Raw genomic sequence first — 19,675 nt, forward strand, 5'->3', positions numbered from 1 at the left:
GCACGTCAAGCTGGTACGTGTGCGTCCTCATGCCGCTTCATGACTATCCTTGAAATCATCAAGCGTGACGATATAACAATCCTTTACTCAACTGCTTTCCTCCCTTTTTTTTTTTTTCTATCTCGGGAGAGAGAGAGAGAGAGAGAGAGAGAGAGAGAGAGAGAGAGAGAGAGAGAGAGAGAGAGAGAGTTGCATCTCTTAAGAAAAGAAGCACCCTGCCTATCAATTAATTTTCATTTATATATTTTTTTCACATTCATCCAACCATCTTTATTCCGATTCATACAGTGCATTACAGATGATTGACAGTGATTCCGGAGAGGATGACATATACCTACACTTCTGTTCATAGGCATCTTAATTCACACGCTCTACCAATTAAGGAATCAACTCAATTTTCTTGCATGATCACGTATCTCGGCATCCCCGCCAAGAAGATATGCCGCGGTACGTGATCTGTGCTGCCCTGCATCACTATGTCTGTCTATCTAATATTTATCACACACCAAATATAACTTAAAATTATATTGTATCGCGCGTCTTATCATCTTGCTGACCACACAGGGATATTTTTCTTCGCCATGAACTCGTGCTACAAAATGATGAACCCAGTGCATATCAGCCTTCCCTCTTGGAATAACTTATTGCCATGTAGTAAATGTTTCCATATGACCAACTTAAAGAGTTTGGCTTGTTGGTGACACTACTGAAAACGTCTTTAAAGGAAGGCAACCAAATAAAACAATTCACACCTTCTTGCCTTCTCTTTCCTCGTGTTATTCTTATCTCCTTCAATGTTCCAGCCTCAGGAAGTGAGATACCACGTGGTGAGCTTACCAAAGAGACTTACCTTTTCCTCCCAATTCTCCGCAAGGATGGCGGTCGCGCGACTCGCTATATAGTGCGATCCTTTCTTATTTTGTTCCATGTCTCTTTTTTTTATAGTCTGATAGTACACCACTCTCTCCTTCCACTTTTAAATCTCCTCTTCTCTTCTTTTTCCTTGCTGTCGCGCGTTCGAGCGGCACAAAGTCTCCGCTATGTGAATAGGAGCTCCAAGCGACCACTCATTGCTTATCAGGACAGCGTGATTGCTCTATCGGGAAAGCTCATATTTGGTATAAGCCTGAGTGATGAAAATGCAAAACAGTAAATACATTCTGTGTTTCAGTAGTGTTAAGCCCCAGGTAGATGCAAAAGTTTTCCATGAAACACCTCCACTTCCCCCCTTCTATACAAGATGGAGTATTTGATTTGATTTGATAAGTTTATTGTTGAAAAAAAGTACAACAAAGGAGATGGGAGGAGCCTGCCACCCATCCCCAAACAAATGTTCATAGAAAACTAATGTATTGCAGTACAAAAATAAATAACCTTAAGTATATTTACATTATTTACAAAGGTGGAGCAAAAAGTGGGAAATCCTTGAGGATGGCAGGGATGATGTCATTGTTGAAGAACCAGCTTATCATTGGTGGCAGGTCCCAGTTCCCCTGTGGGCGGAAATGCACCAGCAAGGGACACTCCATGACATAGTGGGCAAGTGTGTGCCCTGCAGGACTGTGACACAGCTTACAGGGCACAGCAGCAGCCCCACTGACCTCCCAATAGTACCTGTAACCCAGCCTGAGACGCATAGCAACAAGGTCATGGGCGGCACTCTTCCTGCCATAGGTGACACTGCTGGTGTGGGAGACATGTACATAATGGACTGAACTGGGACTGCCTTTCCCATAACAAGTGTCAAGGTTATGAGCAATGGTGCTGCAAACATGACGTTTAAGCTGACCCTTGATGTTATTATAAGTGTGTTCAACAGGACAGTCAGCAATGTCCTCAGTAAGGGAGTGACGGGCAAGAACATCAGCTTTTTCATTATGGGAAATGCCAACATGAGAAGGCACCCAGGTGAAACATACTCTGAGATTATCTCTCCAAGAGATCAATGACACCAAGACACTTGTTGATGAGATCACAATCAGCAGGGGAAGGAGACAACAATGAATATAAGGCACCCTGACTATCAACAAAAAAGTAAACATCTTTCCCCAAAGGAAGGACAATTTGTAAACCTTCTAGCATGGCATATAGTTCTGCCCTTGTAGAGGACAGGTTGTCAGGAAGCCTCTTGGACACCTCAGTGTCAGTGTATTCAGAGGGAGAGGTGTAGTTGCGGATGAACAGGCCACATCCAGATTTGCTGCCATCCACTGAACCATCACAGTAAACATGTACAGCCTGCACCCTTGAGTAGTTAGACAATTTATGCATAAAAAGTTCATGTGGGAACCAGTTATATTTAGGAGCAGCAAGTTTTTCTATATCTACACTGACTTTGTGAGGTCTCCAAGAGGGGAACCAGAGGTGGTAACAACATTGAGGTAGGAGTCAAGGACATCAAATTTGGTTAGTGATGTTAAAAGCTGTCTCAAGTAAGAGTTAGCAGGGGCCCTGGGGTTAGCATGAAGGTGGGCAAGGGAACGCAAGGGTTGGCTGGCACCATTACATGCCATCCGACACAGTGCACGGCAGGTGATTTCCTGTATTCGACAAACAATGGTGGGGAGGTCCAATTCTGCTCGGAGAACTTCAAGCTTTGCAGTCTTGGGGCAGCCTAAGATTACTCTCATGCTCTCATTCTGAATGTACTCAAGGGGTTTCAGCTGTGTTGGACTATACCAAAACAAGACTGGAGCAGCATAGTCTATTAAAGCCCTGATAACAGAAATGTAGAACATCCTAAGCACTGGGATACCCACACCATAGCCCCTGTGAGCTAGCACTCGTAGGGGAGCAAGCCGTAACAAACATTGATTGCGAACATAGGTAATACAGTGAGAATCCTTAGTAAAACCGAGTTGAGCTCCCAAGTATTTATAGCACTGCACACGACTGATTTTTATGGAATTTATGCTTGGTGGTCTGCAAACTCTGGGAGTTGCTTGAAATTTAGTTTTAGTTTCATTGATGACAAGGCCCATGTCAGTACACAGGGACTCAAGATGGCTTAAGGCCGAGGTAAGGGTCCGAGGAGCATTACACTGTAGCAAGATGTCGTCAGCATAGACAATTACCTCTGTGCCCTGGGGAAAAGGATATCTGGCAATTTTATCCATAAGTATATTGAAAAGCATGGGGCTGAGTACACCCCCTGCGGTGTACCCAAGTCAAAATTCCCTTCAGCAGAGACTGCCCCCTGGAGCCACACCTTTGCCTTCCTGTCACACAAATAATCCCAAATCCACCCCAATAACTTTCCTTTAACACCCTTCAACATGAGTTCCTCAAGAATGACATCCCTGTTGGCCTTGTCAAAGGCACCCTTGAGATCAATAAAGGCACGACAGTTAACATTGGCATTACTGAGGCACTTAATAAAACAGTCACTGGTAGAGCGGCCCTTCATAAAACCATGCAAGTTTTGCGACAGAAGATCCCCCACTTTATAAAGTAACCGTCTTAATATGACTCTCCATCATCTTGCAAAGACAACTAGTTAAAGAAATAGGCCTGAAAGAACCATCACCCTTTGGAATAGGAATGATAACAGCAGTTTTCCATGAGGAGGCAGACATCCTGAGGCATAAGACATGTTAAAAGATCTAATATAGGATTTTCTGGCAAAACTAGCAATGCATTAAGTATATCATATGTAAGGCCATCCTGACCAGGTGCTGTGGACTGGCCCTGCTTGACTGCACAAAGGAGTTCATCGTGAGTAATTGGTACACAAGTATCATCAAGTAAAGAAACATTGCACTGCAGGCTGGCCAGTCTGTGAGGTCTGTGGCGAGCAAGGGCATCTCTGTGGGAGGCAGGAGCCCAGCCAATGCCGAGGCACTGGTCCAAGTATTCAGTAAGTCCTGTGCTGTACTGGCAGGGTCAGGGACAGTGGCAGCTTTCCTACCTTTACCCCGGATGCGGTTGACATGGGACCAGAGCGCAGTTAGTGTTCTGGTTGAACGAACCTTAGCTAAAAAGGCACCCCAATACTTCTGACGCATCTGATGACGAAGCTCAGTCAAGTGACGCGCCACAGCAACCATAGCCTCTCGAGCATCACTGTCCGAGGGGTCCTGTTGCCAGCGGGCCTGGTAAGCTGCTAAATTCTGCTGACAGGTGATGAGGACTGGGTCTCTAACATAAGTAGGAGGGGGGACTGGCAGGTGCCTGGGTAGGCATCCTACCACAAGTGACAAACTCTACAATTGTAGAAAGCAAACCCTGATACAAAGAGTCAGCATCAGTAAAGGTACCTTTGGCTACAGCATACCAATTCTTGACGCACAAAACAAGTTGGGGCAAGCGTGCTGTTGGGACTTTTTGAGCCGAGGCCGCTGTAAGTAAGGAGCAGTGTTAAAGAGTTATTTTAGATTTCAGTTAATTCTGTTTTACGCAATTTTTATACGGGGTAAAGTGGACCAATATTGGTTCAGCATGTAGAAGACAAACAGCCAAAAAGAAAGGACAAAGGAAAGGAACATGTTTGGAGTTCACTAGTTCCCCATACAAGAAGTCTCTGCTTGAAAAAAAAAAAAAACGGCTAAAGCCAGCACACGACGTAAGAAGCCCAGAAGGTTTCTACAAAGTAAGAAATGTAAGCAAAAAAGCGAGCATATCAGATACAAAACAAGGCCGACATGTTGATGAATTCTGCATCTATTGTCATGACTTCTTCAGTCATTCAAAATCAGGAGAGGGATGGATTAATTCTCTGAGAGGTGTCATAATTAGGCACTTGATATGTATGCACAGATTGACGAGGACGATAAGGAGTTCATGTATGAATTATTGTGCAAGTAGCCTACTGTGAATAACTAAATTTTGAGTTTTAATTGGTTTGTGTTTGGTTTGTGTTTTGGTTTGTGTTTTTACAGTTTTGATGGTTTATAGCCTACAATGCATTCCTTTAATAATTTATTATTTTTATAGTTCTTTATTTCTTTAGTATCAGAAACAGAACATAAACAAAGATCGATTCCAGTCAGTAACGTACGTATGTGTGAGTTTAAGTCAACCATATGTGGTCCACTTTACCCCACATTTTTTACGAAATTACCATTATGAATTAATCCTCTTGAAACACAAACACCACCCAAATTTTCTGAAATAAATCTGAAGCTCACAGAGTGATTAAAAGAGGAATAAAAAATTTGGCTCCAAATGACGCTATGTGACATCATCAAATTATTTATGGGAAAATATATTAATATGAAGTCAAACCTTAAAGATGGTCCGCTTTATCCCCACCTTCCGCCACATACTGCCTCCTAATAAGCTCCCTCTCTCTCTCTCTCTCTCTCTGTTGTGCAACTTGTGTAACCATCTATGCAATCCGTGCAACCTATATGCATCCACTTATGCAAGCTGTGCAACCTGTGCAACCACCTGTGCAATCAATGCCTTCCGTGCAACCCGGGCAATCTATGCAACCTATATGCAATCCATCATGCTACCCCAGGCGTTCTTGAGGCGTCTCCTCCAGTTTTTCTCATCTTCCTAACTGCTAACTCTGTACAAGGGCCTTATCCACCCATGTATGGAATATTCTTCGCATGTAGGGAGGGGGGATGCGTTCCACTTACACAGTCTTATTAGATAGGTGGAATCAAAAGCTTTTCGCTTCATCAATTCGTCTCAACTCTGACTGACTGTTTTCAGCCTCTTTCTCACCGCCGGAATGTTGCAGCTCTTGCAATCTTCTATCGGTATTTTCAAGCCAACTGCTCCTCTGATTTTGCTAGCTGCATGCCTCCCCTCCTCCTGCGGTCTCGCTGCACAAAACTTTCTTCATCCTTTCATCTTTTGTCCATCTATCTCTCAATCATTCATAACTTTCTCTGCGGTAAACTCTAGAGTCTCTGGAGCTCCCAACCTGCTTCCGTATCTCCATCTCCTATGAATTTACCTCATTTAAGAGGTTTCATGAAACTTATCCCTTTCCTTTACTCTGTCGGAGGTGCAAGAGGACTGCGGAATTAAGTGGGCCTTTTTTTTTTTATTCTTTTCTTTGCCCTTGGCCATCATTCTCCTCTTACATTAAAAAAAAAACAAAAACAATGTAACCAATGCAACCATTTCATATATGCAAGAAGCTATGTGCAACCAATGCAATCCATGCAACCAATGCAATCAATGCTACCCATGCTATCAATGCAACCATTGCAATCAATACAACGCAATGCAATCCGTACAATCAATGCAACCCGTGCAACCAATTGCGATGGGGCAAAGGATGGGTGGAAATAAAGTACCACAGCCACCACCATGAAATTACCCTGTTGGAATCATATATATATATATATATATATATATATATATATATATATATATATATATATATATATATATATATATATATATATACTAAAATGCATGGAAATATTAAGTTAAAAACAAAGTTAAAACCATAAAAAAATCACAACACATCGTCAAAAGACAAAAATACACAGAAAAAAAAAAAAAAAAAAAAAACAGGTACATGGAAAACCAACCTTGATGTGTGCTCTACGTGATAAAGGAAGGAACTGACTACAACGGAAGTACACTATCGTTGTAGTCAGTTCCTTTAGATACTCGTAGTTTTAACTTGAAACCCGCTTTATTTCTATTTTGTTTTTCTAGCTCTGAGTTTATAATCAGACAATAACCCTTTCTTTTCATTTAAACATATAACTGATACCAGAGAAGCTCAGTAGAGGGAGTCAATAAGCTTCTCTTGACTTTAATAGAGGTCTTCCTAAGAAAAAATAAAGATGAATACGTTTCTATTTTCCTTTGACTTCAGAACGCAACCCTGATTTAGTAGCCACGCGGAGGTAAACAGTGAGGCACGCCGGGTGTACACTCTCACTCTTCATTACTCAGAACAATGGTAAGTACATTGTTGTGTTTCCTGAGATTAGTTATAAGCCCGCACAGTCACATTGAGGAATGGAAAAGGTGACTGCATGGCCCTGACCGTTGGGAGTAGGAAGGACAGACCTGGCTTGGGGTTGACCAGGGGCGTGCTTCAAACGTTTCTTGCTCAGGCCCTCTCTCTCTCTCTCTCTCTCTTGTAGACCAATAGCGTGGCTTCATATATGTGACGTCAAATCATCTGGGTGGAGGAGCTGCGAAGGGGAAACCGCGAATCATGGAGAACGGGCGGGACATGCTGTTTAAGAGAGTGCCGTATTATATAATCTGGCTTCACTGGTCTCTTTCTCCTTGACATGGAAGCTTTTTAGAAAGAGAAAGATAAACTGCAGGAATCAGCGTTAGTTCTTGTGGTACACCTCATCCAGCAAGGAAACAGTATAGGTGATGAATGGCATTCTCAGCTGGTGCCTAAGTATTGCAGCAGGCGTGAAGGCACCGTCCTAATATACACGTCCCTCCAGCTCTCCTTGTTTCCTGGCTCCCCGTTCGCAGCTCTTTTACCCAGCTGATGGGACATGGGAATGAAAATATGATAACCAAAACAAACCTAACCAAACCTAGTTGAGGCGACACACACCACTAATTCTTAGAATCCTACTGACCAATAGTGTGGTTTGGTTAGTTTTGGGCACTGTCCCTGAGAAACCATCCCGTGCACTCACCTCGATTCCTGGCTCCCACTTCGCAGCTCCTCCACCCAGCTGATTTGATGCCACATATATGAAGCCATGCTATTGGTCAGCGAGAGAGAGAATATGAAAACGAAAAAGGAGAGAGACATGAAAACAAATAAGAAGAGAGAGTGAGAGAATATTATAATGAATAAGGAGAGAAAGAGAGAGAGAATGTCTCAAGCTTTTTACCCTTGCATAACCCTTAGAATACATGACATGTTTCAAGGAACCCCTGCACAAAAATTAATTATATAACCATGTATTTCTCATTTTGTGAATTCAAATTCATGGATAATAAACGCATAAATATTCAAACAGGGATAATGTTTATTTAAAATCAATCATTAATAAGTAAAAGTCCATGTTCTTGGCATGGTGTTTCCCTCACTTGGCTCATCTACATCCAAAACACATCCATTACCTCATAAATTTTTTAAAATATCCCATTTGGGCTAATTTACCTTTGTTTCCCGACCACTGCCATAAAGTACTGGGAGTCCTTGATTGGCATGATAGATGCATTCAGAAGGGACCGCACAAAGTAAATTTTGTGCAATGTAAGGATAATGATCTCCCCAGTACTGGAGTAAACCGTACATACACAATGTTAAAGGATAGGAGTTTGGAAATAAAACAAACAATTACTCGTATTGAGTAAACATATTTTGTTAATGCTTGTTTTTTTGAAATGGTGTTATTTTCAGGAATCTGTGTAATACAAAGAAAAAACCTTATATTTTGACATGGTGCTATTTTTAATTTATGCAATCTAAAGTCATGCAAATCAAAGACTCCCTGTAATTGTATTAGAGTGAACACCAATATGTATATAGACATGTTGACACTTTATCCCAATTTAGAAACTTCTACATGTAGATCTTCAGCCAGGAAAGGTTTGATGCTGCTGTCTGCAAATTGTCTCATACACATTTTGAGTGTGATCCACCATTGTGACTGGTCATTAATATTATGGTTCAGTGTAGAAATGCTGTTAAGTTCTTTTTCTTGTAGTGACAGGAATCAAGGCCATTTAGGTGTGTGATCATCTTTGCCTCATTAATAACCTGTCTGCCTTGTGTTGCCTTAAGCGTCTGTGTTTAGGGTTCAAGGTCCAGCAACGCACCTCATGACAAATTGATCTTTTTAGATTACCGTCTGTTTCTATGATGCTCCAAATCTGAATATGACAATAAATTTGCTCATTCAGCTTCACATCCAAAATGTTTAGTGATGAAATCTGTACTATGAAATAGATAAGGATTGATTTCTAATTGTGACTTATTCCCCCAACCTCCCCTGCAAAAAAAGGAAGTCTTGTTTTTATATAAGAGAAAACTAAGATTGTCTTTGCCTTTCCCTCATGTTCATTTTCAGCTCACCCACTATTTTGTTCCTTTCAGTCTGTAGCAGTGCCCACCCCCATCAACCCAAAGCCCTTCTTGAACCAGCTGACAGGCCAGGCAGTTGTGGTAAAGCTCAAGTGGGGTCACGAGTATAAGGGAATCCTCGTCTCTGTTGACAGCTACATGAACCTCCAGGTGAGAACATGCACTCAACTAAACAAAGAGATAGCTAGTTGTAAAATGCTGCTGAAAGTTATATCATATTCTCCTACATATGTGCTCCCCCCCCCCCCCTCTCTCTCTCTCTCTCTCTCTCTCTCTCTCTCTCTCTCTCTCTCTCTCTCTCTCTCTCTCAGTTAAGCAGATCCTCTACTTTCCTTCCAAACCTAACCTTGCACCTCCATGTTTCCATTCACAGTTGGCCAACACTGAGGAGTACATTGAAGGCCAGTCTACAGGTAGCCTTGGTGAAGTGCTCATCAGATGTAACAATGTCCTGTATATTCGAGGGGCTGAAGACGAGGATGAGGAGGAGGGGCAGATGAAAGAATAGAGAATGAGAGAATGTGTATGAGAGAGAGAGAGAGAGAGAGAGAGAGAGAGAGAGAGAGAGAGAGAGAGAGAGAGAGAGAGAGAGAGAGAGAGAGAATGGTGCGGAGAAAAATTTCATTCCATGTAAGAGTTTTATGATGTTTTCTGTAGAAGTGGAACATCATGACTTCAGAAAGGGAGGGGAAGGAGGAGGAGGAGGATAGTGAAGTTCTTGGTTAGAATATTTGAGACGATTGATACCAGCATTTGTATATTTGTTTGGCTCTCTCTCCAGTGAGTGTTTTGTGGTGTGTATGTGCAACAGTTTTTAGGGATTACTTCTTTTCATGAGGGGACTTTTTCTTGTTTATTTTTTTATACCATCAGTTTGAATTTTCTGTGAGAACAATTTTGAATTAGTTGATTTATTCCTATTTTCAATTGTGCTTTGCTGAACATTTAAAAGTACAAAAGTAAGACTGAAATGTAAGTATGTAATTCAATTAAATGGTTTGATTTTCCATTGTCAAATAACTACATTGTCTCTTTATTTATACTTCTGTAAGAATAATAAATGTATAGCTCTTTCTTTTTAATGAGGAGTTATTTATACTTCTGTAAGAATAATAAATGTATAGCTCTTTCTTTTTAATGAGGAGTTTCATTAATATTTGAGGAAGTCTGCAGATTTAAGTCATAGGTTTGATATGGCTACACCAAGTATTAGTGCTGAGGATAATACAGTGCTCAAAGCAATGTTAAGAGACTTTAGAGAGCTATGGAGATTATTATGGTCAGACAATATAATAGAGATGGACAAGCTGTGAAATCTTAAATTGTCTATTACACCAATCATACACTGTCTTGTTATTCTTCCACAATCATAGCAGTTTTTTGTTGATAACTTTTGACGGGTGAAAATATTACACACATATGGACAGACATACCAAGAACTTTTAGTAATATGAAGATTTTAAATGTTTCAAGATAAGGCATTACACTGGATAATGATATCCTGATCACCAAACCATGTCAAACTCAACACACTTCCTCTATATCCATTGTTGTAGAGGGGAAGATTTAAGTAATAAATCTTCATGTACTATGTATAGTTTGCTCCAGCAAGTTGTTACTCTTGTGGCTTTACCACACCTTATCAAGGTAGGGCTGTCACTCACACATTCTCTGGCACTACAGCTTCCTATGATATTCACCTGAACTTACCTCTATTCAAGAAAGATATTTTTTGTCCATTTTGGTAAACACAGTAATTACTACAGAACTCTAAGAATAGAAACTGACAATTACATCCGAAAGAATACCTTCAAAATGTTAATACTCCAGCTAATACTGCCATTTTCAATACATAATGGATTGCTACTGAAAAATCTACCTATGTAGAAGAGCTTTTTGCATATGATGGTAAAAAAAAAAAAAAATAAAATAAAATAAAATAAAATAAAATAAATAAATATATATATATATATATATATATATATATATATATATATATATATATATATATATATATATATATATATATATATGATAAATTTTTTTTTCTAAGAATGTCATCTACAGAGTAGCACTTAGATACAGTCACACATGTGCAGTGACCTCTGTCTACTGGCACTGGAATAAATGCTACAGCATTCAGAGTATTTATTGCTTCATAACAAATATTATTTTTTCATTTTCATTCTTAACATGTTCTAAAACTTCCACTCTTTTTCTTGTTAGTACTCAAGACTGCTGTGTGATTAAGATAAGTTAAATGATCTGAGAAAATGTGTTTCTTAACAAAAATGCACTGATCTCTTACTTTTGGAAGTATGAATACTTGCTCAGGAGGGGAAAAATTCTTAGGTGATGAAGGAATAGTCATTATGATCTGAGAAATGTCATGTGTTTCTTAACAAAATCTTTTATGGCTTGTACAACTGATCTCTTACTTTTGTAAATATCAATGTATTATGTGAGGTACTGAATGCACTTAAGGTCTGATTTGTGATGGGTGGTCCACAAGATTTTACTTTACTGTCAGTGGAACCTTGACTTATGAGCATCCCTACTTACAAGAAATTTGAGATGCAAGCTGTCACTTAGCTGATTTTTCACTTTGACTTGCCGGCCAAAATCCAAGGTGCGAGCTGGCTCCAGGTATGCTACTGCTAGTTGGTGAAGTGAATGCCACAGCCACCAAGCATTCCAGAGCCAACATGTTCAATTCATGTTTTTATTTAATTAAATTTCTTTTTTCTTTTTTTTTGCTATGGAGGCATTTCTCGTACTGTGCTAACATTTTGTGTTAATGCAGTTTTTTGCTAATTTTTTTTTTTTTTCTTTCCAACCATGAATGCTAAGCCTACCTCCTTCACCCTCCATCTTTGCCAGCATCTTCTGTTACCTCAAGTTGTCTAATCTCCAAGGAAAACACTTCATAAAACCAGCTTATTTCTTTACATTCCCTTTGGTTATATTTCACAATGTTTTTATGCAATACTGTACTTGCTATTTATAAATAACTATCTCTAGGCAGGTGATTAATGATTAACTTTTGATAATAACTTTTATACAAAAAGAAAAAAGACACTGGAATATTTGTATTGTCTTTAAACATTTCCAGGAAGGGATTTTCTCTCAGTATCTTCTAATAATTCAAATAATTTGATGCATCACCTGATGAATATGCATGACTCGAATGTATACCTCATTTTCTAATCTATTTGCTCTAGCAAAGCAAGGGCAGCAATGCTCAAAGAAGAACTAGTACATTATAAAGCTGAAAAATTCCATCAAAATGTATTTCTATTACATTTTAAAACGAGCTCAAATCTGGCTTGTAAAAAAACATTCAACTTAGGTAACAGTTACTATACATAAAAGTCTTATGATCTTAAAGGTTACTTTATTAAAGGGAATTATTTGCCATATTTTGGGCTTAAAAAACTACAAATAATAAGTATAAATCACAGATCATTACCCCTGGAGCAAGCATCATCATGGAAAAAAAAAAAAAAAAAAAAAAAAAGATGATCTCTATTCTTATGACGAGTCTGAATGAACTAACACAAAAAATACAAAATATGCATCACCAGAGCATGTGTGAGTGAATGCCTTACCTTCATGAGAATAAGACAGGAATCAAGAATGAAGCAACAAGTAGTGCTAAGATGACAGGTGAACACTTGGTCTGAGTGCACAACACCATCTCCACCTTACTCTTGATCCCACACTTGTATTTCATCCTTTCTGTATCCTTTGGTGTTGGGAAAAAGAAAACATGAAAATTATCTAAACCTATTAATCTTGTTAAATATTTACCCATATACAGGAAAAAACCCAAAAAACAATGTAGGCAATTGAATTCATTCCTATATCAAGCAGAATAGGCAGGCATTGTTAAAAAAAATTTTCATAATCTTTTCAATATTTTATTCCACTAAGATATTCCTAAATTTTAGAAATAAATATAATCTACAATGCACTGCCTAAAACAATAAAAATAATAAAAAAAAACTAATTCTCAATGCACTGCCTACAGGAAAAAAAAAAAAAAAAAAAATTTGTTGTATGTAGTCTAATTACTAGAAGAATGTTGGATTTCTTACCCTCTTTGTTATTAAAAAGAGTGAATGTTGATATGTTACAAAAATTTTCTGTTCATACACGAAAGGCAACAATGATCCACCACAAAATAAATCATATCTAGCAATTAATCACAAAGTCAACCTTAGGCCTAATCAATAACCCATTAAGTATAACCGTCTCTGCCTTTTCTCTCCACTTGTACATGGCATACACATCCCACCAGTGAGTGGCTGATAAAAACAGCTGTTACAGCTCATGCACTGCCTACACTAACACACAATGCTAACTCAGATTATGTACTAGTGAACACAAGTGCAGCATTCAACAATGACTCCGTGTTTACCCTGATATGTTCAAGCTTTCCTGAAGTGAACATTCACATACATTCATAGCAATATGCAAAAACAAATACTACACAGATTTTCTTTGTACAAACATGTTTGATTTCCTATCAAAAAGTTCTGCAATTTTGAGAATTTTGAGACTGATTTTACAAAATAATATAATATCAATTAAAATTCTTAACATTTTTGTTAAGAATGGCATTTTCTTAACAGTAAAAAACATTTCCTACTTGCTAAAGACACACAAGAAACCTATAACAATCCATTTATCCTTCAAAGATGATGACACACACACACACACACACACACACACAGTAAGTAATTTGTACCACTTGCAGTTTCCTTGATATTGCCTTCCCTAATGACCTCCTAACACTGGCTATCATCTGGGTCTGACTCATGATCATCAAACAAAGGGAAGTGAATGTCATCTGGGATCATGTACTCACAGTCTGAGACATGTGAATTTTGTCTTGCTTGTTGTTTAGGTTCTGAATGATCAAAGACGTTTTCATATATATGTGAATGTACGAATCTCTTGAAGTCTGTTGCAGATTCCATGTTTAAGTAATGAGGATCTGGGTAGAAGTCCTTATTATTCCTTCTGCTTCTGACACTAGTGGATCCAGGAGAGGAGTGTGGAGCCTCTGATGTAGAGGACATGGAATCCATTTCTATATCACTTTGTGCATTTGTATCAGAAGAAAAGCAAAGCATGGAAGACGTCATTCTAGCTTTAAGCTCATTCATTAGGCTGCTGCCACCATTGTTTTGCCGTCGTCTACCAGAAGACAGAGATGAAGCTGACGAGAGGAGAAAGACGCGAAGTAATACCAGCAGCAGCAGCAGGATAAATGCACAGCAGGTCACAACCACCACCACCACCACCACCACTGGCCTCTTCAAGGCTGAATCATCAGTCTGTATCTGTTGGTACAAGCTACTCACAATCAAGAACAGAATCAAAGAATTGCTTTCATTAATTATTAATTTTACAATAGCAAAGGATAGAAGAGGACTGCCTTCAATATGTAATATAAAAAAAAAAATTGCAATCAAATCAGTATGTATGTATAAAGTTTTACGACCTTTTTTAAATGAGATCTCTCTGAGACTGAAATGTCAGACGTCATTTCAAGTTGAAACTTTGTTAGTATTAGCATGGAAGTACTGTTTACAGTATTATTTCAGTGGTATCTTGAGTTATGTATTCAGTGAATTCCTGAGGCTCACTCATGATCCAAAACACAATTCCCATAGAAAATAATAAATTTCACTAATCCATTCTATATATATATATATATATATATATATATATATATATATATATATATATATATATATATATATATATAAAGATAATTTAATGAGGTATTTTAAGCAAAAGTAAATTGAATTTTAAATAAGTAATGAGTTAATGATAATATATATATATATATATATATATATATATATATATATATATATATATATATATATATATATATATATATATACAGGCAACCCCCGCTTAACGAAGGTTCACACAACGAAATTTCGCTACGACAAAGGTTTCATTTTCATCTGCTCATTTAACAAACACCAAACTCGCTTTAACAAAGTTTTATCTAGGTAATTTTTTTCCAAATTTGAAAGGCCTGCCGTATCACGCAAGCCGAAAGGCTTTTGAATACACCAGCGCCTGTCGTGGACAACACGCACACCACTCATTGCCCCTGTTCAAAACAATAACCGCGTCAGCACCAGCTCGTTTTCCCTTGCTCAATTTACTACCAAAACGCCCTGCAATGTCGTCTAGCGTTGCAAAGAAGACCAGGAAGTCTCTTACTCTCGAAGTGAAACTTGATATTATTCACAGAAACGAGAGGCGAGAAAACTAATAGCATTGCTCGCCACCATCTTGACTCCATCTACTGTCTCTACTATTTTCAAGTCAGCAGACTCTATTAAGAAGGCTGGTGAGATCGTATCTTTTTACAAACTAAAAGAACCACCAGAACTCGTGACTACAATGGATAAAATGGAAACCCTTGTGGAAATGTACATAAGTTTTGTATGTGATACAATGATGCGCCCTTTGTTTACATTCCACAGGTTGCTGGTTAGTGTCTTTCCAATTTCACTCTCCCTCCTTCATAAATTTAAGATCATCAACATTATAAAGTTACGTACATACATACATTAGTGTACATTAAAATGACTTAAACTGCCTAAATATTTAACTTCATAATTTTTACTTTCATTAAACCTTTCACTGTACTATGATGCACTCTCGCTTTGTTTACTCTCAATGGAAGTTCAAGTCAGGGGTTAAACTTATTATAATGGGTTCACTTAACGAAGTTTCGCTTAACGAAGGGTTTTTTAGGAACGTAACCGCTTTGTTAAGTGGGGGTTGCCTGTATGTATGTATGTATATATGTATGTATATATATATATATATATATATATATATATATATATATATATATATATATATATATATATATATATATAGTAAAAGTCCTGAAATCCGGAAGTCATGGGGGTTCAAGCATTCCGGATTCTAGGATTTTCCGGATTGTAAGATAGTAAGGCTGAAAGTAAGATTAAAATCTTGAGGGTACTATGTAAACCCCACTAAACTAACCCCAACTTGCTATATCTCTTTGTAGTACTGTCATAACATCTTACAGGGATTGCTACTATCACCAGTCCACTGTGTACTTCAACACACCACACAAGATTTATGTAGGCTTTTTTTTTTTTTCTTGAAGATTTGCCAGACTACGGGGGGAAGTGGCAGGGCCTTTCCAGCCATGATGACGGCCCATATGTGATGATTGCTCTTTTCCTACTTGTCAACTTGTATTTGTGTAGGTGATTTCACTATTTTACGTAGGCTATTCCACCATCAACATATACTGAGAAGTTTGAGTGATTGTACTGTACTGTACCCCACATAATATGTATACAGTCCACAATACTTATGTCAAATTTTATAAAATAATTTCAAGCATAACATAAAACATTTACTGATGTCTGATAAAGGGAAACAAAAAGAAAGGAAGGTCTCCAACATCATACGCCAGCCAATCACGTCACCGGCGTCGAGCATACACCAGCTGGACCACCCACGCAGATAACAGGACTCCGAAACACACACACATGCACACACCGTGTAGTGTAGTGGTTAGCACGCTCGACTCACAATCGAGAGGCCCGGGTTCAAGTCCCGGCGCGGCGAGGCAAATGGGCAAGCCTCTTAATGTGTAGCCCCTGTTCACCTAGCAGTAAATAGGTATGGGATGTAACTCGAGGGGTTGTGGCCTTGCTTTCTCGATGTGTGGAGTGTGTTGTGGTCTCAGTCCTACCCGAAGATCGGTCTATGAGCTCTGAGCTCGCTCCGTAATGGGGAAGACTGGCTGGGTGACCAGCAGACGACCGAGGTGAATTACACGCACACACGAACACACACCACCTACAGAAACATAAAACACCACTTATAATACCTCCAAATATTATTCTCTTAAGAGTTTGTGTTAAACTCAATTTCGGTGATGACATGTTCGGTTTCGGCTATTATTATTATATATTTATTACTATTATTTCTTACTTTTTACATATTTAACTCAGCCTTTCAAATTTTCCGGATTATAAGGATTTCCGGATTATAAGGTTCCGGATTTAAGGATTTTTAGTGTATATATATATATATATATATATATATATATATATATATATATATATATATATATATATATATACAGTGCTTACTCCAATTTTGCGAGTTCAAATTTTGCGACCAAGGACCAAAAATTGCCATTTTTAAAGTTCCCCATATATACATATATATGCATGATTCGGTGGGGCTTTCAAATTTGGAAAAAAATTACCTGGATAAAACTTCGTTAAAGCGAGTTTGGTGTTCGTTAAACGAGCAGGTGAAAGTAAAACGAAACCTTCGTTGTAGTGAAATTTCGTTGTGTGAACCTTCGTTAAACGGGGGTTGCCTATATATATATATATATATATATATATATATATATATATATATATATATATATATATATATATATATATATATATATATATATATATATATATATATATATATATTTAATATATACAGTAAGTCCTTGTTATACGGTACATATGCGTTCCTGAAAACCTTACCGCAAATCAAAATTACTGTATACCGAATCCATTATAACATGTAATAATAGATGATGTGTTCCAGCACGTCGAAAAACATGGAAATACATGAAAATAGTCTTATAAAATAATGTAAAGTACTGAGCAAAAGAAATAAACAGAAAATGTTTATATTTTCCTTTCACTCGCCATGTATTCTATCAGATGATGTCCCTTCCGAGGCTAAGGGACAGTAGGGATTTCGGCCCTTACTCATCTACCACTGAGTGGGCAGACGAGTCTCTGCTCTGCAGATCCATTATATTCTCCCCAGCTTTTTTTTTTTATAGCCTCACGATTCTTTAACACCGTCCAGACTGTCGGCTGGGCTAGGCCCAAGTTTCGACTTAAGGTAGACGTACCTTCTCCCTGCTCTTTCCTCTTCAAAATATATAATTTTATCTCCACTGTCAGACTACTCCTCTTTTGGTTTGCCTTTTCAACTCCAGCAGTGTCTGCAGAATGTTTTGGGGCCATTATGGGTGCGTCACTGTGCATCGTGATAATATCAACAAAAAAACACGCCATAAGGATTTAACTTGTGTTCAGTAGGAAATGCGGGAAGAGACTGATTATTGTGGTGGCGCTAGGGTACAGTGTAAACAAAACATGGGCGGATACTGTATCTGTGAATTTTTCTTACCGTAATAGAATCGAGGATAGTACAGTAAGCATTCGTTATACAGTACAGATTGAACTTCCCAAATCCAGCAACCACCGGACCTTAGACTTGCCGGGCCATGGAAAATTCCGAATTATATGTGGTTCCCAAAACACTCTCTATATACTTACCCTGTATTATACAAGTGTAGCTTTAACATTGTTTTGATATATGATAGTTGTACATGAAAATATACTTGCAGAAGTATATAGAAAAAACACGTAAATTAACTTCAGCATGGAAAATTTTTGCCTGCGCCATTATTACCAGCGCGCCGAAGCTTATACCACTGTATGAGCGCACTGTCTAAATCACTGCTTTTACCTTCCCTAAGTGTTCTACGAACCTCCATGTTCTTGTTCTCACACTCACTGTAAAACTTGAGAAGTTGATTCTTCTGCTTTTTTATATCATAGACGGTTGATGAGCCAATGTTGTACCGTTGGCATAGACTCCGCACTGAAACACCTTTATCTAGCTTCCTCAATATTGTCATATGTTTGCGCTTTTTTTTTTTTTTTTTTGGTTCACACACAACACTAACACTTCTTGGTTGCTTTGGAAGCCATGTTTAGGGGCAAATATTACAGAAATTTTTTTTTTTATGCACCTGGGGGGGTGGTGCTTGCAATTAGCAGCAGCATGGTACTGATCCAAATTTGACCCAGAATGCCCAGGCTCCAAAACATAGTACAGCGCCGCCGCTTCCTGGCGGCGGTCCGGCAAATTACTCCGGCCAATTAAAAAATTCCGGCAAACAAAAATTTTGCTGGATTACAGGTGTTGCCGAATGAAAGAATACCGGATTAAGGAGGTTCAACCTGTAGTTCTTTATCCGGTAAATTCACAGTTACGGTATTTGAAAATTACTACCCTCAATTCGTTATACGGTAAGAAAAATTCACAGATACGGTATCCGCTCACGTCATCCGAGAAGGCCAAGGGCGGGGGAGCAGGGCTGAAGACGTCATACACACCACACCTCCCCGCCACTCACAGTACTGACTTTACCTTGACCACCCTTGGAGCCTATTATATCTTCCCCTCCCCCCTTTTTTTAACTGCATTACATATTACTTACATGCATTATTAATTAGATGAATAAATGGAATATTAAAGGGTCTATTGTAAGCACAAATATATTCATAATAATCATGGCAAACACTAAAAGCCTGTTACCAGCGGCGAACCATGCAACAACTAATAAAAGGCACAGATGGGTCTGGCAAGCCCACTATCAGTGAATGGTGGAAGTCGTATAACATCAAGCATGCCTTAGATAACATCAAGTCATGTTGGGACGAAGTGAAGACGTCTACCATGAACTTGGCGTGGAATAAAGTATGGCCAGAATGCGCGCATGGCTTCTCAGGCTTCGCTGAAAATGACATCGGTGCGATCAGAAATGACATAGTAAATCTGTGCCATAGGGCTGAC

At 38.6% G+C, this 19,675-nt stretch overlaps 2 protein-coding genes across 9 annotated transcripts in view; one reads left to right on the forward strand and one right to left on the reverse strand.

Annotated features, from left to right (window-relative positions):
• Window positions 1-6,760: 6,760 nt before the first annotated feature.
• Window positions 6,761-10,065, forward strand: LOC123505051 (small nuclear ribonucleoprotein F-like). Its single transcript, XM_045256078.1, has 3 exons — window positions 6,761-6,874; window positions 8,996-9,133; window positions 9,357-10,065. Exons 1-3 carry the CDS (start codon window positions 6,872-6,874, stop codon window positions 9,489-9,491), a joined length of 276 nt encoding a protein of 91 aa, XP_045112013.1. The 5' UTR covers window positions 6,761-6,871; the 3' UTR covers window positions 9,492-10,065.
• Window positions 10,066-11,301: 1,236 nt separating this feature from the next.
• The window catches only part of LOC123504770, a 42,497-nt gene continuing 34,123 nt past the window's right edge, over window positions 11,302-19,675 (reverse strand). For 6 of the 8 annotated variants that reach the window (XM_045255580.1, XM_045255578.1, XM_045255577.1 and 3 more), the window contains one exon: window positions 11,302-14,331. In XM_045255580.1, the coding sequence (XP_045111515.1) occupies window positions 13,774-14,331 (558 nt within the window). In that variant the 3' untranslated portion in view covers window positions 11,302-13,773. Of the gene's footprint in view, window positions 14,345-19,675 lie in introns of all 8 variants that reach the window. The other 2 variants (XM_045255582.1, XM_045255581.1) reach the window with 2 other exon arrangements.

This window comes from Portunus trituberculatus, chromosome 17 (assembly GCF_017591435.1).
Source record: "Portunus trituberculatus isolate SZX2019 chromosome 17, ASM1759143v1, whole genome shotgun sequence".
NCBI classification, from domain to species: domain Eukaryota; kingdom Metazoa; phylum Arthropoda; class Malacostraca; order Decapoda; family Portunidae; genus Portunus; species Portunus trituberculatus.

Bases quoted from the DNA above. Each gene is read 5' to 3' on its own strand.
- LOC123505051 (XM_045256078.1), top strand. The intron at 9,134-9,356 runs GTGAGAACATGC...TTCCATTCACAG, and splicing joins ACAGCTACATGAACCTCCAG to TTGGCCAACACTGAGGAGTA.